Here is a 24,042-nt window from a genome sequence, read left to right on the forward strand (position 1 = left end):
GACTGACCTGCTGTCCTGCCTGAAATTTTCTCATTTTGAAGGATAAATTAAGTTAGATATAAACATCCAAGATTGTTCTCTCTCTTCTATGCAGCAGATCCCACTAATGCACTGAGAAATGTGATTGCAATTATTTGGACTTATTTTAATAAGCTGAAAAGCTATTCAACTGTCCAGAACTGGAGTTCCAAAGCTAGTTGAGAGTTTGGACTTGCTACTGACTACATACCTTACTTACTGAGGGTTTTTGTCTGTAGCATCTGCATGATTACTCTGCCTCAAATTGTATTTAAAATCTGTAGAAATAAAGAATTGGCGCAAAGCAGTCTTCCAGAGACTTAGGTCATAGTGGTACAGCTGTAGCAGAGTAGTTAAATAGCATAGTCGATTGTTACTGATGTAACTCAGCTTACCATCCACAATATTCTGAATCACAATACCTTAAACTAAAATTAAGTGCTGAGCTCATACAGAGACAAAGAGAGAAAATAAACAGTAGTGACAGATTCAAAAGGTGCAAGATGCAATACTATCTAATTCCACATTTAACTGGCATGTGAAAAAGTGCCATTTACATACACTGAGAATATTAACAAAATTTTAATACAAAAGGCCTATTTAACACGAAACTGTAATTTTTTATTGAAGCACTATGCAACAGATTTGATGGAGAAGTCCAAAACACCTAAGGGTTCTGTCCTGAAAGTTCAAGCCCTGAACTATGAATCTGAGGTATGATTTTTAATCAGTAAAAATGAAAATTCTTTATGATTGTTTCCATTCTAATTAACTGGTGTATACTGACTCATATTTACTCCTGTGTTGCTATGTGCTTCTCCACTTCATTATAATTACAAGAATGCTACTCCTAACTTTCACCTATTACTGAATGGCACACCATCAATCTAGGGAATACAAACAGTTCAGGTCAGAAGATGCTTTTAAGGAACTCAATACATTATTAAGGTTGCAGTTATTCAATAGTTAAAATAGGTATAAAAGTATTTTTATTAAGTGGCTTATTTTATATATGTTCACTTCCAGCAAAACTATGAAATAATGTGCTCTATTTAAAATCTCTATGCAAGCGACAAAACAGTAAAACCTAGCAGAAAAGTAAAACTGGCATAACTTCTCTGTGCATTTTTTAATCTAAAGTTTTGACAAGGTAGAGGTTTTGTACCTCAGCATCTCAGCTTTGCTTTAGGATGTTTGTTGTCATGCTGGCATTTCCTGCTTTCCTTGTTTCTCTCTGTCCTCAAACCTTCTGGGTCACAAGCAGAGACACACTGAGAGTCTGATCAGCAAATGAAGCTTTCAGTGTGCATGTGTATAGGCCCATAACTCGATGTTAGAGAATGATAGCTCAATCTTGTAATAGCTAAATCACAACCCTTGAGTCCACCAGTGATTTCTTCTTTTTTTTTTTTTTAAAGGCAAAAGTTACTTTTTCCATCACATTTTTGTCATTTGTACCCAGAAACAAAAGTGGAAATCCTTCTCTTTGGAAGTGGAATTGCTTTAACAGTTTTGAAGCTGAAATGTCTGCACTTTGAAGATTAAACCAATGTGAAATTTAAAGATGGTTATTTCAAATACCAATAAACCTAATTAGAAAAGATTAGAAAGGAACTGAAAGCACTGGAGTAAAAGACACAAGAGCTGCAGTAAAAATACCTTAGTCAATCTATTCTGAATGTAGATCGCTGGTTTGCAGAAAGTCTGAAGGGAAGATTGCTACTGGATGCTTATCAATGTGGTATTTTACATTGTACTTGAGTAACTGCAAATTCGTCAAGGAACTGCAAAAAGCTCTAAGTGACTGATGATATGTTTGATGGACATTAAAAGTTGCATGATACCTTTCCTTTGTTAAAATTAGAGGCAGCAAATAATCGAGAACACAATTACAGATATATGCTCATCAATAACTGCATACAGAATTCGGAGAGATCCAGGAATGACCTTTTGCTGTGTCAATTAACTATGCAGTCATGTGATAACATTAGTAGTTAATTTACTAAATAAAAGTATCACTCATAATCTGCCAATAGAAAGCATAAATTCTTCCTCTCATTAGTACTTACTAGAAAAGAAGTTTAGTTCACAATTGGAAACTTACACAAGATAAGCTCATTTTAACTGAGTTCCAAATCATATTCAGTCACTATGTGCAAAATCTGTCATTTACAGGACCATTTTTACATATAACTGAAATGCATTGTGGAAATTATTATTTAAGTCTACTATTGATGAGAAAATCACCATACTATGTTAAAATGCTTTCGATAATGTAGCAGAAATACAAAAATAAGTTTGCATCACAGCTTTCTCAGTGAAATATGAAAGAAATGTAGGCAGACTAACTTCGTAACTCTGAAGAAGAATTGCTCCATGATTCACGTGGTGTAAGAAAGTTATGTATTTTTATTTGGCATGTGTTGAGATTTAAGCTGCTGCGATAATTATTCACAGCATGATCATTAAAACCGTTCACTCAGTTCCATCGCTCCTACTTCCATCAAAGCTAACATGCCTTTCCTGCCTCCCTGACGCCCCTTTGAACAGCTGATTTCCTCTTCTACAAGCCGTTCTCTCTAGCCAGGATCCATCTGCCTTTTTCAGTTATAGAAAAATGCCAGTAAAAGAAAAAAGCCGGTAGAAGGGCACGGGACAGACTTCATGACAGGAAGTTTAGGGGAGCCGTTTACGCGAAACAGCATCTACACGAGGTTGCAGCAGCAGCCAAGGTATGGCTCACAAGACTTGTGCCCCATCACCACGGGTATTGGTCGGTGCTCTCCATCCTCCTCTCAGTTTCTCTCCACCCCTTCACTCTCCAGGATGGCCCCCACCACCACGCCGCCGGCAGCGCACAGCCCACGTGCGCTGCACACGGAGCCCGGGGACACGGTGACTGCCACGCGTCCCGGCGGCGGGAGGGGAGGGAAGGAGGAAAGGAGGGAGGGAAGGAGGTGGCTGGGTAGGGGGCACCCGCAGCGTCGTAGCGCGGCCGCCGGGCTTTTGGCGCGGCGACGGCCCTGCCATCACCCTCTTTCTATCGCTACCGCCTCTGCGTCTTCCCCGCCCGCAGGCGATGCTGCCACTGCTGCAGCCGGGGGGAGGGAGCGCTCCTCCCTGCGTCAGGAGGTGCGGCTCCCCGGGCCCGGCGCTGCCCTCCCCTTTCCTCCCTCTCCCCCCCCCCCCCCCCCCCCCCCCCCGCCGCCGCCGCCGCTTTTTATGTCTGTCTTTAAACGCCGTCGCAGCGAGGGTTGGACACATGTCCCTGCTGCCGCCTGCCCGTCTCTGAGCCCTGTACCCTCACGGCCCCGCTCGCCGCTCCGTGCCCCGGGGGGTACCCGGGCCCCCCCTTCTTTCCTTCGTTCCCACAGCTGGCGCCCGGCGACCCCCGCGGGCAGAGGTAAGCGAGGAGAGGCTGGTGGCCGCCGCGACCCGCGCTTCCCCAGCACGGCTGTGCTGCGGGAACAGCACCGCCGGCCCTCCGCCTCCCGTGTGTCACCGGGCGGGAACGGGCAGTATGGGCCGGGCGCGTGGGGTCCCTTTCTGTCCGGTGTCCGCTGCTTTCCTGAGGGGTGGCTTTCCCAGCTCCCCCACGGGAGGCTGCCTTCGCCCCGGCAAGGAGACAGCGGCCCGTGTTAGACAATAGCGAGTGCCCCGTGGTAGCTGCCCATGTGTTAACCAACTCGGCGGTAGGTTAAAAGGATGTACGGGGCTGCTTTTATAATAATTAGAATTACTGAGGGGAGGCAGGGAACTTGCATCCTGTTGGTACCGCGAGTGACATAAGATTCATTCATCTCCCGCGTGTTGGGTGAGGCACCTTGGATGTACGGGAAACTCGTGTTTCGGGGGAGCGCCGCTTTCATGCTCCTCCTAGCGCGGAGGGCTCGGGGCTTGCTGGGAGCAGGGCTCGGCAGGGCGCTCCTCTAGATGAGGGAGCGGGAGTACCGCCAGTCATGCCGGGAGGGGTCCGCGGGCTCCGTGTGCCAGGGAGGAGGGAGCCGCAGCTGGGCGAGGGCTGCGGTAACCGTGTCCGAGGGTTGGGCGGAGGAGCAGAAGGTGGGCGAGGGAGACCTGCGACCCCTCGGCACTACCTTGTTGCTCCGGGGACTGGGAGCCGCCCGGCGGTGACTGCCGGTGTCTCCCCTCTCGCCGCCGTCACCTCCCTTCCCGTCCCCTCCTTTCCCTCCGCCACTGCATCACTCAGCAGCCCCGTTGGGCTGTTAGTTGGTGCACCCTGGTGTCAGCCATGTTTGGGTGGGTATGGTAATGAGGACCTGCTCTGAACCTTTGTGCGTCTTGGATTTTTCTGGTCAGGATTTAAATGTTTCCAGAGCTCTGTGTACTACGGCTTATCCACGGGGTTGATTGACACCTACAGTTTTCTCCCAGTGATTCTTATCCTCTTTCAGTTTTCTTACTAATTGTTCTTATTTGCCATGCCCATATTGGCAGGTATTGCACAGATTTTGCTAGTATTAAAGTGAACTAGAATTTCTTTGGAAGGCTCTGCTTTTGTTGTGAAAGTAAATGAGATGATTGAAATACGTCTGTATAGTCACACTGATCTGCCACATGAGAGGTTGCCACTGGAATACTTTCGTTTAAGTGAATTGCACTTCGTTTTATTTGTAAAAGATGTAGTCAAGACTTCATCCTCATCAGCCATTTTATTTTCTGTATGGTATTGCTACATAAAAAGCTCATTGCTGTAGTATTGATTTCTAAGAGAAGCCTAATAATTTTTAAGTAGCATGTCACCATCAGTGTGTCAGTGTGACATGCTATAGGACAGGGATCCAAATCTCGTTTTCCCCCTCCAAGGAAAAGTGTAAATGAATCTGATGTCACGTACATGTGCACTGGTTGTATCATGCAGACAGCTTACTCCATTTGATTAAAAAATCATGGCAACATACTTTTTTCCCTTCTGTTTAGTAGCGTGTTTCCTGTTATCATCAGCTCATTAAAAAGCAAACTTTAAAAAATACCTAGGAAAGATTGCCTAATTTTGTCTTAGTTAATCTACAAGATCTCGTGGTTTACACATAGACCATGTTAAGATAACAGTAGCATTACAGCCTGTGTTCAGTGCGTATCAGACACTTCCTTTGAGCTCAGCTCTGCACTTCAAGCACAAAAAATTTCATTGATGTTGATCTGTGCATGAAAATCCAAACCATTTCATAGCTGTTCAGATGTACCACCAGCAGTGAAACTGAGTAAGTGAAATTGCTAAGACATCTTGAAATGAGTTTTGCAGCATAAGCCGATTCCTTTTGACCTTTAGTATCTTGTCATTCTTACAGTTTTCTTTTTTCTTACAGGCAAGCAAGCAAAAAAGTAATGGTGCAGATGAGAACCATATAGATTGAACAACTCTCTTTGCTGTATATTGCAAAAGCCTGTACGCACATGACTTAAAATGCCGAAGTTCTCAGAAAAGAAAAAAGCCTTACAGGTTATTCAGAAACAGAGTCTACTAATAACAGCTATGCCTTTTGGCATAAATGCATTGTTAAGATATATTGGAGTAGCTGCTGCTCGTGTGGTATGGAATTACATCACTTGAGAAGTATTAGTGGTAGGAATCTTTTGTGGAAGGCAGATTTTTTTTGTTGTTTTTTTCTTTCTGAAATTCTCATGTATGCAACCCGAAGCGTTCACATCAAGGGCACGTTCACCTGTGTTCCCTGCTACTTTCCATTGTGCTGTTTCACTCATATCAAGGAATAATGCTCAAAAGAGAAAGTATCTGTTGATTTTTGAAAGAACATTTTTGCTCATGTAGTTTATAGATTGTCATGGCAATGGATTGTAGAAAATGGAAATGCCAGTAGCAGCTTTTCCATGTGACTTTAAAGATCTCTGAATTCTTGTTAACAGAATAACTTTGACAGGTGGCAGCTTAAAACTTAAGCAACTCCATTCTTTATTGAGATTTGATTCAAAATAACCTTGCTGTTACACAGGAAATGTTCTTGAATAATTTAGGAAAAAGGTTATCATTGGTAAATAATAACTGAGCACTATTCTACTGAAGATCTGATGCACAAAACCTGACATGCCCATACAAAGTAGTGTGAAAGAGTAGTGGTAACTCCCAGAACAGTTGCTTTAGGTAATGGCAGTAACTGGGCTGAGCTTCCCAGAAGCCTTCACTGAAATAGATATCTTCATTTTTATCCTTCACTCTTAAGACTAAGGGTTCTGTATTTTTTTGTATAGGAGAAATGCAAGAAAAGTTGCATAATACAGTGTAGAACAATGCCTTGAGTCATGGTGCCAGTAGCCTGTTTTCCACTGCAGGAAAATATTTTTCTGCTGCTGGCAAGTGATACTATTTTTCATATTTCAAGTGCAGAAATGGTGCTGCAGTGCTAATGAGTCAGCATGCTCTTCTTAAGCCGAAATGGAGAAGGGATGGGAAAATGTAATAGGACATTTACAGTGTTGGATTTTCTACAGCGGAATTGGTATTAATAATTTTCTTTTTAAAGATGTAGGATTTACTGTAACATAACTTGGAGGCATGATTTATATAATGAAATAATCATCTTTGAGGGGGATTTGTCTATGAACAGTTCAGCTTCTTTGCTTATGTATAAAAACCAGACAACAAAGTAATCACATAAATTCTTTGCAAGGACAAGTTGATTTACTTAGTGATCCAAAACACACAGGTCGGAGAATTGAAGTCTCAGGGCAACTATGTATCTGGTAATGTCTAATGTTCAGTACTTGATTTGCAGCTTAAATAACTTCACTATTTAATTAAATATTTAATATGGTTTTATAGTCTCTTATTTCTTAGAAGTGTGATAAGATTTTAAAATACATTTGTGGTGCTGTTGTATTTTGTGGTGAACTTACTTAGAAAATTGAGATTTTGTTTCAAGTTGCCAGCAGTTTGAACTTGACCAATCAAGTATTGTCAGTATTGCTGAGATTACTTCATCAGCTTCAGCTGAAGGTGTGGTACCTACTGAATTTATTCTTTCAATAAAGTACATGTAAGAAAAGACCAGAGAATAAGTCATGCCTTTTCTCCATCTGAATAAGAAATTACAGTTAGCACATCATGTAAGTCTGTGAAGTATTTCAGAGAGGTTGATTTATGAGAAGAAAATACTAAGAAACCTGTGAAAGCAGGTGAGAAACTACAGTAAGGCCAGTAAAGTCTTTAAAGATTACATGTAATGAAAAGAAAAAATTAAGACTGATGATCTCTAGGTTGTAACATTCCGTTGGGCCAGTGATATGGAAGAAGTCACACAAGTTGCTAAAATCAAATCTACCACCAATGAACAAGTCTGAGAAAGAAATTTTAACTATTTTTGACAAATAATTCTGTTTGTCTTACAACAGTAGGAAGTATTTTCCTGTAACTAAAATTTAAGGAGACTAATCTGGGAGAGAAACTGTCAGCATTTGAGACTGTGCAGGGCCTAGATGTAAGACAAAACCAGGAAAAACATTTTGTAGGAACTGAGAACAAATTTCCCAGGCATATGAAACAGGTGCAGTGTCACTGAAGTCTGTACAACTACTACCTCTGCTTGAAGGAGGTGTGAATTTAGTCTTGTCTCTCTTGTTTTGCTATAGTCTAAATGATTTAAATGTATAGTGACACCAGAATCAAAACCATTCATTTTTTCTAATGGTTTCAAGTCTCTTGTAGCTGTTACTGTTTTACAGTGTAGTGTAGTATGTGTAACATGCATTAGCATGTCTCTGATAACATCACTGAAGAATGCAGATAAATGTGAGTTGCATTGCATAGAATATAATTATCTTGCATTATGATTGAGTTAAGTACCTATTGAATAGATATCTGTTACTGACAGGCTCTATTAAACTAGCCAGGGCAAAATGCCAGATCATGTAGTCCATGCGGAAGAGCAGCATAATGGCTGCTTCAGTAGACAGGTAAAGGTGGGCTTGACTAGGCAAAAAAGCTATGGTACATATTCTTGTTTCTGCCAAAGAACACACTGGTGCATTGCAGCAGTAATTCAGTCTGTGCTATGAGTACTCTTACAAAGTGTAACTCTTGCTGAAATAGTCGTCTTACACAGGTTTCCCCCAATGGTAGCCATTCTTCACAATCACAGTACTCCCACGAAACCTAGTTTTCTCCTGCAGTCTTCTTTCTTTCTCATTTAGATATGATGGCCATTAGCATCCTGCCTGCACCAGTTGCCTGATTCCTTTATGCAGACTCTCAGTAGTCCTTTTGGTGTTCCTTTTTCTGTATTGGTTGTTTCCATTATGCTTTCTCTATGCCTACCTCATGGACTTGTATTTGAGATGCATTTCATAGGCTTCCTTCAAGGTGAAAAAGCTCATCTTCTTCACTTCTGCATATAATTCTCATCCAGTGATTTCATAGGGACTGAAACCTTTGTCATGAATATCAGTCAGGATCTTTTACAAACATATGCCATGGTGAGAATCCTGACTTTTAGTTCTGTGTCCTGTGCTGACTCATACTAGTTTCTTCACTGGAAGTCTTGGAGATTTTGTGAACTGGAGTGCAAGATGTAAGCTTGTGGGACCGGACTGGTAAGCTGTGCTATCACAGTCTACCCTCAAAGCGGAGATCATAGTACTGTGAACTGACTGTAGTTTCATACTGCATTTTGTTATCCCCACAGCAGCGTGCTGCTATGTTAACTGCTCCATCAGAGAAGAGCGCAGAGGTCTGAAGAACAGGATGTTAATCTTTTTCTCCCTTTAACGGCAGACATTGAATTTAAAAAGGTATCAATTCTCTGTTTGGTTTTTTTTTCTATTTTTTTTTTAATGATGTTACACTAGCCTTCTAGAAAGTTATTTTCTGCCTGGATATTTTTCCCCCTTCTTTCGTTTCTTTCCCTTCCAGTTCATGCTGAAGATTTAAATAATTTTTGATCAAAGATGTGAGGATTACTTGTAATGCATTACAATTTGAAGCTGCCGAATTGTTGCATTTTGATCAGATGTAAAAATGAGATAATGAAAGAAATAAAGTACAGTCTTAGAAAAGAATGGAGGGTTTATAATGAAAGTTTTAAAAAGGAACACAATGTAAAAATAATTGTGGTTTAATTTATGTCAGAAAATCATTGCTGAAAGTTCTTTAATAGTTATATCAGTTGTTGCAATAGTATTGTGGGATGTTTTAAACATGAAATTGCTTTACAAATGGCTTTTTATAGAGACTTGTGCTGTGATTGCAAGAACATGGGGTGGTTGTACTCATTATACTTACAAATTTGTAAGCGAGTTTTTTTTTTTTTTTTTGCACCTATTTTTTCATACATGTGAAATTCTCCAGCCTCGTAACTTTTAATTGTTTACTGGTGCTACACAGTTGGGAGAACGAGAAGTAGAATGTTCATCTAGTAAGTGTCTCTATATTGGCATGCAGATGTGTCTAGTAGAAATGCATTGAAGAGGATCCCGACATAAGATTACCAGTGTAATGGTGAAGAGGAGCAGGCAGTGTTGAGCAGCACTAGTACGACTCTCTTACTAGACATTACATATAAGAAAGACTGTGAGAAAATGGCATGCAGTAAATTTTTTCACTGTGTCTTTTGGTGCTCTGCCTGTTGAAGTCCCTTTGAGTCTTACTGCAAATGTTTGCAGTTTGGTCAGTGAGGGCTTTACAGGTCTTATCTCCCTGTGCCAGCATTTCTGAATGTGGGAATGATGCTGACGTAAAAGTTCTAGAGCAAGCCCAGATCTCCCAGGGAGCTAATTTGGGACTGAATTCCCTGTCACAAGGGATTATTACTTAATTTGCTAATAATGTGGTAGGCTAATGAGGTTATGTTGCTTGTGCATGCTAATGCAGTCTTGATTCTTCTTTTGTAGAAGAAAATAACAAAATTCCCACTGAATTCTGAGAAAGCTTGGGTCTGCAGTTTGCTCGATGTGTCAAAAAAAAGACTCACTGATTTATATTTCAGTATGAGAAATAGAGATTTAAACATATCCAGGACAGTGCTAGTAAGACATAAAAATGTAGCTGAGTTGTTTGGTTGTTTCCAGAAGTGTGTTCATGCTAACTTAGATTATTGATTACTGTTAGCTCAGCGACAGAATAATTTTCTAAATGTTCTTCTAAATGAACCATGTACCCATGTACTGTTCTGCGGTTTCCATTCTGTTAAATTCCATCAAACAATACAGACACTTGTCAGGTCACTTTAAGATTTTTTTTTTTTTTTTTTTTTTTTTTTTTTTTTTTAAGAGGATTTTATATAAGAAAAGGGATTCCATCATTCTTTGTTCATTTCACTTGTGGAAAATTCCAGAGAAATGTTATATTCTTAAGTAAATGTGATTATAAAAAGTTCCTTTCAGTGTTTTCACCTGACATGACATCATTTGAAGTTATGAAAAAGATGAGTGAAGCTGCCTGGAAACCAGATTAAATCAATTGATCAAATTCCACTATCTGATCTAAGATAGGAAAAAAAAGCAAACCTACCCAAAACCAAAACAATGCCCCAGCCTCTAAAGAGCTTTAATAAGGCTAAGTTATATTTGACATGTTATTTTTAATCCAAGGTGGTGTAATAGAATATTACTATTTTAAAATACATGACAAAATTTAGTATTTGGAGTTTAAAATGATCTCAGGAATGACTGAGTCTGATAGTGACTTCATTAGTTCATCAGTAAATATGGTGGTTTGTTATGTAGATTTTTAATGGTATTTAGGAGGAATATCTCATAGTGCTGTACTGATGCACAAGGCTGTGTAGAAGGTAGCTAGTAGTGGAACTACCTGAAAGGGCTGTGTAACAGAATTTGGCTTGTTACTGTCTAATTGCTATTCAGCGCTAATGAAGAGCTTCAGTTCTGTACTGGACCAGATCGAAATGATTTGGGGACCTAAACCAGCATTTTATGGGTTGAAGGGCTGAAGTTCAATGCTGTGTTATTAAACAAACAAACAAAAAAAGAACTTGTTCAGCTAAGCTCGTATTTAGCTGAACTATGCTGGTGAATAACTTTACAACTTTACAAGGTATGTCCCTATACTGGTGAGATTACACCTTGAATACTGTGTTCAGTTGTGGGCCCTTCACTACAAAAAAGACACTGAGGTGCTGGAGCATGTCCAAAGAAGAGCAACAAAGCTGGTGAAGGGTCTAGAGCACAGGTCTTACGAGGAGTGGATGAGAGAACTGGGGTTGTTTAGTCCAGAGAAGTCTCAGGGGGGACCTTACCACTTTCTACAACTACCTGAAAGGAGGTTGTAGCAAGGTGGGGTATGGGCTCTTCTCCCCAGCAACAAGTGATAGGACAAGAGGTAACACTTTCAAGGGATTGTTTTAGATTGCATATTAGGAAAAATTTCTTCACTGAAAGGGTTTTCAAACTGCCCAGGGAAGTGGTCAAGTCGCCATCCCTGGAAGTATTTAAAAGACATGTAGACATGGCACTGAGGGACGTGGTTTAAAAGTGGACTTGGCAGTGTTAGTTTAGCAGTTGGACTTGATGATCTTAAGGGTCTTTTCCAACCTAAATGATTCTATGACTATTCAGTCTTCACTTGGGAGCATCCCTGCCTAGATGCTCAGGCGGAGTAGTTTGGCATCTGCCTTCAGTGAGGGTTTGATTTGGATCAAAGCAAGAGGCTTCTGTGGTGTCTTAGAATGTATTCTGGGAGTGCTTATCATGGAATGGCAGAGTCCTTGCACAAACTAGCTGGGACCATGCTTTGAGCATTTGAACCTGAGGTGTCCGGTGAGGTAGGACTCATTTGGTTTGGTACTGACTCCTTTAGTATAGAGAACAAGTTGTTAAATCTGTCAGTCAGAGACCACCTGTGGATTTGTGATGTATCATCTTGAAGGGCTGTCCTGCATCCTTGATGCAGTTTGTACAGTGACACATAGTTAGAAAACCGGTGCTGGAAGAGCCAAGCACCAATGTGCTGAGCATGGCTCCCACATTTTCTCAAGCCCTGCAAGTACTGCAATCTATACAGTAATAGTGCTATGGGTAACATCCTGCTTAATGGAAGATTAATGAAAGGGATGTTAATACTATTCTGTGCTAGGAATAAAAGTACCAAGCCCAGTCTATTCTGAAGTGTACTAATGCAATGTTTAATGCATGACAGGACAGAATGATGCAATTTCTGTTGGAATTGACTCATCTGTTAGAGCTCCAGATGCTGCCCTGCAAGCTACTGTGTCTAAGATAATTAATACAGATAAGACCTTTTAAACATTTTATTAAATACTGGTAGGTGCCTTGTGCCTTTTCTACTGAAAGTATATTTTGCCTATTACAGTTAGAGCAGGATTTCAGACCTGCAGACAAATACTTGTGTAGTTTCACTTATACAGCCGTTACATTATTACAGAGAGAAAACTGTTTCATTTTAACGTACTCCCTGAACTTATTAGTAATTACTGGAACTGAGAGCTGCTCTGATTTGCATCAGGGGAACAAAAGGAAAAGACAAGTTTCAAATGTGACTGAAAGTAGTAGCTGAAGCACCAGATGCTGCGGCTTATAGTCCCAAAGCTCTATTAGAACTGCTTAAATGCTTCAACTTAGTGTATTATTAGTGTTTGCATTCTGGTTCTACCTGCATATTTCAGTCACAGCTAAGAGCTACTGAACCATACATGAACTATAAGAGGGTGTAGTCCTCTGAAGAGTTTACAACCCAAAAGACAAAACAGAGGCCTAAATAGACACTGATTTAGCCTAGATATACAGGATATGGTTTTAGGATTTCTCCACTGTCTCAACAACTCTTTTTCTCCATTATACTGTGTATAGCTCATACACTTAATTTTTTTTTAAAGAACTGGTATCAGTCAAAACAAAGCCTGGTACTAGTTCCTCAGGTGTCAGAAGGAAGGTTTATAGGACCATGAACCTTTCCAGTGACAGTGGTGAGCATGAAGCAGAGCAGAAACTGGTAGGCTCTACTGTGCGTAAAACATTTGGGCTGACTGCCAGAACTGGAGTTGCTGAGAAGAGGCAGTAACAGGAGGGAGTGAGACGTGAGGAGGGAGTGAGACGTGAGAAGGCAGTGACGGGAGCCTAGGGAATGAAGGAAAGGAGGTTACAGTGGAGTTCAGTAGGCAACTGGACTGATGTTCAACTTCCAAATCCTTAGAAACTGTTGAAAAATTTAATGGTTGTGTCAGCCATGAGGCTAGTGATAGTACTTGCAGTGACAGAGGTTTTACTTCTGTGTTGTGCAGTCTCACCTTCATAAGGTGTGGGTTGGGTTCCAGTGACTTGAAGTCTTTCTTCTGGTCTGTGATTGAAGCAGCTGTAGGGTGCTTGATCTCTCAGTTATTTTACTAACAGTCCAGTAATACCTTGCAGTTCTCAGCTATGTGTGAGTTCATCAGAACATGATACAGCCTTAGTGCTAAGGACCAGATGTTGCAGCAAAAGCTGAAAGGTCTCCTGTATCCTGGAGTAATTTCCGATGTTCATCAGTTAGCAGTTCTTGATTAGACTCCTTGTGTATTCCCTCTTCAGGGTTTTCATGAAATTTAACACGTAATCTAAATCCCTTTTAAGACTCTTAGCTGTGCAGATGGCTTTGCACATACTAGTTTTATGCCATGTGATTAGTGAGGAATTTCTTGAAAAACATTCCTCCCCAAAATCTTAGGGTTACCTTCAGTGTGGCAGCTGCAAGCAAGTTTGTGTGTCTTTTTAAATTATTCATTGTGTTAAAGACAATACGTATTCAAATGCAGGCTTTTTTTGTGTCTGTACATACACAATTGAAACAGCAGGCTTTTAAAACTGGTTTGGTTACAGCTTTTCAGATGTTTCAGATATGTTTATTTCCTATTTCTAAGAAACTAACTAAAGCATCAAACTTCATACATGATGAACATCTCTCCTTTGAAAATATGTTGGTGATTATATTTTCCTTGAAGAATACAGGAAAACAAGTCACCCTTTGAAGCACTAGATGCATCCTATATATAAAAATTTTGATTGCTGCATGACTTTCTGAAGTGGTCTGAAAAACTTAATCTGTTTTGTTTAAAATACATTTTTAATAGATTGAAGTACAGCTGTTAAATCAGGAAGTAATGAAATTGGGCTACTAATTTTTCTATAAAATGCATACACAGTTACGCCTGATAAAAACAATCTTGTTATGTTGTCAAAATATGAAAAATTAGCTTATCAGTATTGAAGGTATAAAAAACAAAACCAAAACTCTCAGAAAGTGAATGAAATGTATTCTACATAAATATTTAAGTACAGTGAACTTAATTTCTACAATTTGGAAATGAGTTAACATCCCTTTCTTTTTTACCTCTTTCAGATAATTGGGATAAGCACCAAAGTGTATGATTTGTAAATAAGTTTCTTCTCATTAATCCTTCTTTATTTTTTATTTTTTTTCACAGGTACTTTCAGTAGAACAAACTTTCAGGAAGCGAAGTCCTTAACTCTTGATTCCCTGGTATCAAGGACTCATCAGGCACCGTCTTCAGCCTATTGCTTCAGTATTCTTGGCCAAGCAGAGGGAGAGCTTTCTTCAGCTCTTGTCCATCTGTCTCAGCTGAACCTGACTTCCTTGCTGATTTTCTCTTTATTACAAATGCCTAAGAACAGCAAGGTAGTGAAAAGAGAACTAGATGATGAGGTCATTGAGTCAGTTAAGGACCTTCTCTCTAATGAAGACTCTTCAGATGATCCCTTTAAGAAGAGTGAACTTATGGTTGATGATCAGGAAGAAAAAGATGTTGACGTTGAAGAAGGTTCAGATGTAGAAGATGAAAGACCTGCTTGGAACAGCAAACTCCAATATATTCTGGCACAAGTTGGATTTTCCGTGGGATTAGGGAATGTGTGGCGATTCCCATATCTGTGTCAGAAAAATGGTGGAGGTAAGTCTTGTGATAGCTGGCCATATCTAAATGATAAAGCTAACCTATCTGGTTTCATGATTAGCAGAGGTTTCAACAACAAAACCTGCTACATCATGTCAGGTTTTTCCTTTAATTTCTACCAGAAGCTATGAAGAGACACCCATATTCTCTTTACGTAGTGAGATACATCTGTTAAAGTAAGTAGCAGATTAAGATTCAATTTACACATTTTAGGGAATAAAGCTCTTGGTATGACTTTAGTGGTCAAACTAGTGTCTAAGCAAAACGCGTATTTACAGAGAGGTTGCATTATTTAGGACCTGGCTATTGTTCTGCTGAAGTGTTCTTCGTAGTACTTGGACAATAAATCAGGGCATTATATCTGCATCCACTTCAAAGACTAAAGCAGCATTCAGTCTTCAGTATTGAGCAGTACTAAGCTTCACACCTTTACTTTTTAATTGCTTTTAATTGTTTTTAGCTCCTAGGCCACTTGATCATGATTTATTTCCTGCAGGAACGACAAAATACTGTAGGAGTGAAAAGGTTTTATTTACTGATAATGAAGAATTTAAATCATTACCTTAAGAGAATGCAGGTGTTTTGTGTTGTTTTATAGCTAACTATTTTCCTAAACAGCAAGTTACCTTTCACTTAGAACATTAACATCAAGCTGTTTGGTTGTTAGCTGTCCACCTGTGGTCTTGAATGTAGTATGAAGTATGAGGCTGGAGACCTCCCTTCCTCTGAATACAGGATTAGTGTTTTATCCTATGCTGTACTGTACACTGCTATATTACATTAATGCACATCCTGTTGTAGCAATTTACTTGTCTGAATTCAAACCAAACTTGTCACTCTCTATGGTACAAAAAGTGAATCTGTACCACAGAATAGAAAATACCGAACAAGATTTTACTCATGCTGGATTTTAAAAATTGGATGACAAAACTGATGTGATTGAAGAATATAGAAATAAGCCTAGAATATGATCAGAGTACAATTCTTTTATTTTCTCTCAGAGAGTTCAAGCTGTAAAAATGAAGGTTATACTTTGAAATATTCCATCTCCAGGATATACTTTGAAATATTCCATCTCCAGGATGAAATTATTATAGAATTCTTTTATATCTCGTTATTGTAAGATTTTTTTTTTTTTTAATTCTCATTTAACTTCCTTTTTTTCAACTTTATTCTGGAGAGAAAGCAATTACATGGTTGATTTAATGATTCCTGTGGAATCTGAAATTTTCTTCATCTGTAACTGTAACATTAACTGAGAAAACTTGTTATATGTAGTTTCTCAAAACCCATAGCTTTTCAGTTGATGGCAATCTCATATATTCTACTAGACACAGTATAGAATTAATCAAGTATTACTGCTATTTGAAGAAAATAATACATATGCTAATAATTTTAAACCAAACTGGTTCATAGTTAAAGGTGTAGCTATTAAAATGTTATAATTTCATCCTAAGTATGGATGTCAGGATGTAATCTCAAGGATAATGCACTAAAGCAGTTTGTTCTGTGTAGTGGCGTCCGTTTTGAAAGTTTGTGTTTGATGTAGTTAGTTCCTAAATTTGCAAGACCACTGGATTGTCTTTCAAACCAACATTAAAGATCCATTGGTATATTCCTTAGGCTGTTGGATTCATGCCATCAGGAGCTTTTTAAAGTTACTCTGCCAGCAAGTGTTAATTTAATTCAGATAAAATTTAAATGCATTTAGTTAATAATTTCACATTTTGGGAAAAACAAAACCAAAAAAAACCCACCAACCTTCAGACATTATTGCACTTCATTAATCAAACTTGGAAAAAAAAAACCAAAACCTTCATTTCAGATTGGCATTAAACGTTTTCCCCTGTGTTGTGATTGCAGGAACTTGAATGTGGAGTCTGTGGAGAAATAATGTTTTCTACACATTGCTGAGCCAAGGATATATTTGGCTTTAACAGTATTTTTTCCCCATTTTAGTGAATTGCAACCTTCAGAACAGCAGAGAAAAGCAAGTGATCATTAGAGCTAAAGCTTTCTTGGTGTTCAAGTTAACCTTAATGCAAGATGGTGAGGGTGACACAAAATGTTGAAACATAAAGTACATTGGTGCCTGTATATGTGTCTGCAGATGGAGAGATAATTCTCACAAGTAAAAGAATAGGAGGAGAGAAAAAGGAAGGAGGGAAAAATTCAAATGCATGGTGAGAAAATCTGTATCTACATTTTATATGAGGTTCCAGTTTTTTGCTACATGTTTAATTCTAGGTAAAAGAGTGGTTTTATGCAACCCATTCTAAGTGTCAGTGTCAGAACTGCTCTGTAGTCTTCTGCTGAGAGTGCATTACTATAAATACCTGTTGGAGTCTCCATTATAAGGTAAACAGCCTTTCTGTGGATTTTCATCAGAGATGTTTCACTGAAACATGGCTAGGTTTTGTCCAAGCATTTTTCATTTTCTTCCCTACATTTAATGAAGTTATATCTGGCAAATACTGTCAGGCAAGGGGAGTATAATAAAAAGTGGTAAACCACTAAAAATACTTAAAATTTAAACCAAAAAAATCTAAACCCATAGTTACTCATTAGTTTCCTTCACAAGTTTCTTTGAACATTTAGTGTTCCAAAGCCACCAGTAAAGGAGGAGGCAAATCATAACCACATAGTAGTCTTCAGTTTTATCTTTTTAAGAAAAAAACCAAACCCAACCTTTTGTATGCAGAAGAACAAAACAAAAGAAGCACAGAAAGATACAGCCAAGTTAGCCCAATTAGATATATATTATAAGAGGATTTTGCGGGGAAAACACTGGGTGTTTACTGCCCTGTTTTCTAGAGAGATTAGGTTTGGTTTTGGCTGTGGCCTGTGGTATGCCAGCATTCCTGACTTCAGAGCTCTGTACTGCGTCAGTAAGTTATTTGTGATACCATATTTAAAAGTAACTTGTGTGTCGCTACACTCACTGATGCTTAGCCATCCATAGGTATTTTTCCAATCAGTGTTTCTGGGTCTGGTCTGCACCACCAAAATCAGTTTATTTCTTGTGATCGTTTAACAGTTTTCTCCTGTTGTTTTCATGCATATAAACTTGTAAATATTTAGAGTAATACCTGTTGGGGTTTTGTTAGTGCTCAACTAAGATACGACTAGAGTGGGTAGCTCTTTGCTGGCTTTCACACATGGCTGAAGGAGACTGAGCACTTCAGGGTGCTCATTTTCTAGACTTGTAATGAGACAGAGGGCCCAAAGGAGTTTGTAGCCTTTGTGAATGAGGGTCTGAAGGTGTTCAGTAAAATTTTGAGGAACTGATCATAGATCTTTGCCTACTTCACCTCTGTCCTCACCACGTCCTCCTTACCTCTGGTAAGCAATGCCGAGTTCTCATCTGTCACTTAAGGTACCTATTGTACTAATTTTCAGTGTGTTACAGCTGAAAAAAAGCTGTTTATTCCTTGATTACTCAAGAAGGTTATTTGCACTGGACCTGGGTATTCTCTAACTTAGCTTTAGAAGTTTTTATATTTATAATTTTTTATACTATACAGTTTATTTATAATTCCTTTACTATATGAAGACAAATATGTATGTTTGTTCAGATAGACACAGTTCCTATATAACAATTTCAGGACCCATGTTAGCATGCAGTAGGTTCAGAGCTGCCTCAGCTTCCTATGAAAATAAACCACTCAGGTGTACCCAGTCTTGCCATAAGGCTAATAAATAGTGACAGACTAGACCTATATTTGCCTGCTGCTTATAGCTATCACCTGGTGAGTAGCTTGCATACCTTGTGCTTTTTTTCAAAGAGCTATTTAAAGTTTATTCGATTTTGTTATCATTTCCCTTTAGGATTAGCAGAAAAAAAATGGTACTTTCACATATTAAAAGGAACAAAAGCAAACAACATTATCTGTTCTGCTAGATTAGGTGATATTTAAGTGTTATTATGAAGACAAGTGAACATAGTTACCCAAGAGGTGCTTCTAGTGTTGTGTATTATAAGAGGATTTACTTGGAGTGTACAAAGTACTGCACACCAAATTGTGTTGCATTTTGATGAGCGTTAGCTTAATTTTCCTGATTTTGGTAGTTTTTTTATTCATTTTGGAGTCAGTCTTTTTAATATCTCTGTGATGTAAAATCTGAAAAGAATAGTAAAAATGATAAACAGATAAAAGTTACGAGCAGCATAGTGAAATCTGTAGCAGAGTATCTTGCCAGTATGTTTTGGAGGTAGACATGTAGAGTCATGCCATGAGTCTTTACATTTAAGTATTCTGTATTTTATACCAAAATGTCAGCAGATTGAATTGTTAAGTTCTGTGGTCCAGCAGCTGTTGCTGGGAACTGCTGAGAAAATCATAGAATCATAGAATAGTTAGGGTTGGAAAGGACCTTAAGATCATCTAGTTCCAACCCCCCTGCCGTGGGCAGGGACACCTTACGCTAAATCATATCACCCAAGGCCTTGTCCAACCTGGCCTTGAACACTGCCAGGGATGGAGCATTCACAGGCTCCCTGGGCAACCTATTCCAGTGGCTTACCACCCTAACAGGAAAGAATTTCCTCCTTATATCCAATCTAAACTTCCCCTGTTTAAGTTTTAACCTGTTACCCCTTGTCCTATCACTACAGTCTCTAATGAAGAGTCCCTCCCCAGCATCCCTATAGGCCCCCTTCAGCTACTGGAAGGCTGCTATGAGGTCTGCCCGCAGCCTTCTCTTCTCCAGGCTGAACAGCCCTAACTTCCTCAGCCTATCTTCATACAGGAGGTGCTCCAGTCCCCTGATCATCCTTGTGGCCCTTCTCTGGACTTGTTCCAACAGTTCCATGTCCTTTTTATGTTGAGGACACCAGAACTGCACACAGTACTCCAGGTGAGGTCTCACAAGAGCAGAGTAGAGGGGCAGGATCACCTCGTTCGACCTTCTGGTCACGCTCCTTTTGATGCAGCCCAGGATATGGTTGGCTTTCTGGGCTGCAAGCACACACTGCCTGCTCATGTTCATTTTCTCTTCAACCAACACCCCCAAGTCCTTTTCCGCAGGGCTGCTCTGAATCTCTTTTCTGCCCAACCTGTAGCTGTGCCTGGGATTGCTCCGACCCAGGTGTAGGACCTTGCACTTGGCATGGTTAAACCTCATGAGGTTGGCATCAGCCCACCTCACAAGCATGTCAAGGTCCCTCTGGATGGCATTCCTTCCCTCCAGCGTATCAACCGAACCACGCAGCTTGGTGTCATCGACAAATTTGCTGAGGGTGCACTCAATCCCACTGTCCATGTCAGCAACAAAGATGTTAAACAAGACCGGTCCCAACACTGATCCCTGAGGGACACCACTCATTACTGGTCTCCAGCTGGACATTGAGCCATTGACCACAACTCTCTGTGTGCGGCAATCCAGCCAGTTCTTTATCCATCGAGTGGTCCATCCATCAAATTGATGTCTCTCCAATGTAGAGACAAGGATGTTGTGTGGGACAGTGTCGAACGCTTTACACAAGTCCAGGTAGATGACATCAACTGCTCTACCCCGTCCATCAGTTCTGTAGCCCCATCATAGAAGGCCACCAAATTGGTCAGGCAGGATTTCCCCTTAGTGAAGCCATGCTGGCTGTCACCAAGCACCTTGTTGTTTGTCATGTGCCTTAGCATGCCTTCCAGGAGAATCTCCTCCAAGATTTTGCCAGGCACAGAGGTGAGACTGACTGGTCTGTAACTCCCTGGGTCATCCATTTTCCCCTTCTTGAAAATGGGGGTTCTATTTCCCTTTTTCCAGTCATCGGGAACTTCACCTGACTGCCATGATCTCTCAAATACAATGGCCAGCGGCTTCGCAACTTCATTCACCAGCTCCTTCAGGACCCACGGATGGATCTCATGGACTTGTGCACATTCAGATTTTTAAGATGGTCTCGAACCAGTTCCTCTCCTACAGTGGGCCTAAGGTCTTCATTCTCACAGTCCCTGCATCTGCCTTCCAAGACTTGGGTGGTTTGTTCAGAGCCTTTGCCAGTGAAGACCGAGGCAAAGAAGTCATTCAGAACCTCAGCCTTCTCCAAATCCTGTGTAGCCAGTTCTCCAGAGAGCTTCCTGAGGGGGCCTACATTCTCCCTAGCCTTTTATTTGCTATGTACCTGTAGAATCCCTTCCTGTTATCTTCAATACCTCTAGCTAAGTTTAATTCTAACAGGACCTTAGCTTTCTTAACCTGGTCCCTTGCTTCCTGGACAACATCCCCGTACTCTTCCCAGGCCACCTGTCCTTGCTTCCACTTATTATAAGCCTCTTTTTTTCCTTCAGATTTTCCTCAGGAGCTCCTTATCCATCCAAGGAGGTCTCCTGGCCCTCCTGCTGCACTTATATAAACTCTAAATACTGGGTAGTCATTACGAGCTGCAGTCTGATTGTCTAATACAAGCAAAATGGGAGCAAAGCAGGTATTACCTAGTATTCCCAACACTGAGTATGAGTTCAGTGGCTTAATTATTTAGCTTTTGATCAGTAATTCATGATCAGTGTCTTGAATTCACTGATGACTTCAGTACTATTTTGTGAGCTCAGACTTAAACTGTATGATCAGACTCAAAATTCATTTGTACTTCAGTGTGCTGAAAATGTCTTTTTTTATTGTAATTCTTCATTAAAGCTTATTAGCTAAGGTCATTTTCATCCTTTAAGCACAGTTTTGTAAATAGGCATACCTGAACTTACTTATATCATGAAAGACTACTGACAGGAAGACTGTCCAATCAGTAAGATAAACTGCAAACCTACAGATAAAACATAAAACCTTTTATCAGATTTTCCTGATAAAAAACAATTTGTAATTTGTAATGGTAAATATTTTCACTTACAGGAGTTTAGTAGACTGTAAATATCAAAAATCAAAGCAGTGCTGTGTACAGTATTAACATTCACCAGTTCCTGCAATCTTTTTTATCTTTATTATTCATTCTAGTGAAGAAGGATGAGGATTTATTGGTGGTTTTTTTTTGTCCTTATGACGCTGAGATAAGTTTTCTAATATCAAAGCCGTTGTTTAAGGCAAAAATATGAAAAAAAGTGACTTTACAGTAGAGTAATTTTGAATATATAGAAGGGGAAATCTGGGGATCCTGAACTGCACAAAATTGTAATATTCAGAAGGCTGCATAGCGGGTAGATGTAGCAGATGATATAACTAATTGTAGGGTGCTGTTCAAGGCCACCATGTATAGTTTATTGTTCTTATTCAAATAAAAATTATCCAATATTCTAACTCCAAGGACACATGTTTTCATGCGCTAGCAACTTAGAGTCATACTGATCTGTTTCCATAGTGATTCTGGTCTGTGATGAGGTGAAGATGTCTTACAGTTCTTTGATGTCTAGCTTCAAGAGAAGGCTGAAAGAAAATACTTGTCTAGAGATGCAGTGGTTTCATGTTATTTATAGGGCGTAGAAGCCCTTTGCAGCTGCGATACACCACTGTATAATCCACCAGTGTCCAAAGTGTATTGCACTGAAACTCATAGGTACACTATTTTCCATTATGTCCCACTTTTGGGGAGGGGCACAAGAACAAAAGGGACTTCAGCAGGTTGGATTGATGAGAAGACCAGTGCTTCAGTTGCTCTGCACAAGGCCTGCAGTATACAGGTGAACTCTGCTGGCTATACACACTGAATATAGGATTGTGTCATATGTAATGTGACATGGATTTAACACCACATTTCTGTAAATCATTTAGTTGAATCTGACTGATTAATCTTGCAACTTACATTGATACTGCACTATAAAACACCCACGTCAGCCCAGTCTTTAAATACGTGTTTAACTTTGCAGCCTTGTGATCAAGGTTGTGGACTGGGACACTGAAGAGGTGGGTTCAGTTCCTGCTCTAGTACAGTCATCCAGTGGGATACAGGGTAAGTCATTTAGGGCGCAGTTATTTTCAGCTGTTTAGGCTTGTCTGTGCACAGCTGTGAACACCTGTCTAATTAAGACCTCAGGTATCATTCACAGTAGTGTTACATGATGAAGAAACTATATACTGTTGGCTTTCAGTTAATTGTATGACCAAATTTTTAAAGCTTGTAATGCCAAAGCTTCTCATTTGCAATGTGAGTTAACTGTACTTCTGTCTTGCAGGAATTTTGAGGGAATGTAGATGATAAATCAGGGGTGTTTAATGGTATTATTTGTCTTGTACATTCTTAGACAGGTGGTCACCCTCATTTTAGAATGTGGTTGTCACTCTATTCCTAAGTTTTCCTTACATTTGTTCCCTTCTGTCTCTTGTCACACTTTTCAGAGTAGACAGTAAGTCCTTTGCATTCTTTCTGTTTAGTGCACATAAGATGATACACAAAACACCAAAATACTGGACGGGAATGTAGTTGCTACCTCAGTAGACATAGCAGTGAGTAGGTAGACCATGATGTTTGGCTCTATGAGGGGTGTACTGTAACCTCAAAACAGGTATATTGTTCAGAGCCTGGCACAGGTTTTGACCAAATGCTGCTCAATGTCAGTGATATTGTATTATCATGTCATGAAAATAAAGCACAAGGAGATATTCCATTCTTATAATAGCCTGTAGACTGTGAGGTAAATAAGATCAATATTATTTGTCTGGTCCAGCAGTGGGTTTCTTCAGGTTTTATTTACTCCGTCTTTTTTTTCCTACTATTCTTAGACTTGAGACTGTAGTTACTCCATGCTTAGGATCTTTGCAAGATCTTTATAGCAGAAGGTGATGTCCAGTTTTTCTGTAGCGAGTGGACCCACACAGGAGTGGAAAGTACCAGAAAATCTGCAGTCTCCTGCACAGCTTAGGAAAATTTAACTCTTCTAAAATAAACTATCCCATGAGATAAGTTACCTACTAAGGATATGCAAATGACAGTGTATTCTGACTCAAAAAAAAAAGGCCCTAGAAAGTTGACGCTGGATGAAGAAACTTGAAGTAAAACTTAGCTGGAGTTGAAGATGAATCCCAAGGTTTCTGAAATTTGCTCGGATTCTCTCTCATTGCAGAGATGAACAGATTGATTATACAACTTAATAGCTCTGAGTCTAAGCTCCTGAGGTCTTTAGGTCTTTGCTTTGTAGCTTGCTCTGACATGCTGCAGTATGCATCTCTCAGGTGCTTTTCTTTAACCTTA

General features: G+C 39.8%; 1 protein-coding gene across 1 annotated transcript in view; it reads left to right on the forward strand.

Annotated features, from left to right (window-relative positions):
• Positions 1 to 3,391: 3,391 nt before the first annotated feature.
• Positions 3,392 to 24,042, forward strand: part of SLC6A15 (solute carrier family 6 member 15) — a 40,857-nt gene continuing 20,206 nt past the window's right edge. Inside the window, exons 1-2 of the mRNA XM_057429462.1 lie at positions 3,392 to 3,421; positions 14,427 to 14,909. Of these exons, the coding sequence (XP_057285445.1) occupies positions 14,621 to 14,909 (289 nt within the window). The 5' untranslated portion in view covers positions 3,392 to 3,421; positions 14,427 to 14,620. The remainder of the gene's footprint in view (positions 3,422 to 14,426; positions 14,910 to 24,042) is intronic.

This window comes from Pezoporus wallicus, unplaced genomic scaffold (genome assembly GCF_028554395.1).
Source record: "Pezoporus wallicus isolate ANWC-B61680 ecotype Strahan unplaced genomic scaffold, APGP_CSIRO_Pwel_v1 contig_5069, whole genome shotgun sequence".
In the NCBI taxonomy this organism is placed as follows: domain Eukaryota; kingdom Metazoa; phylum Chordata; class Aves; order Psittaciformes; family Psittacidae; genus Pezoporus; species Pezoporus wallicus.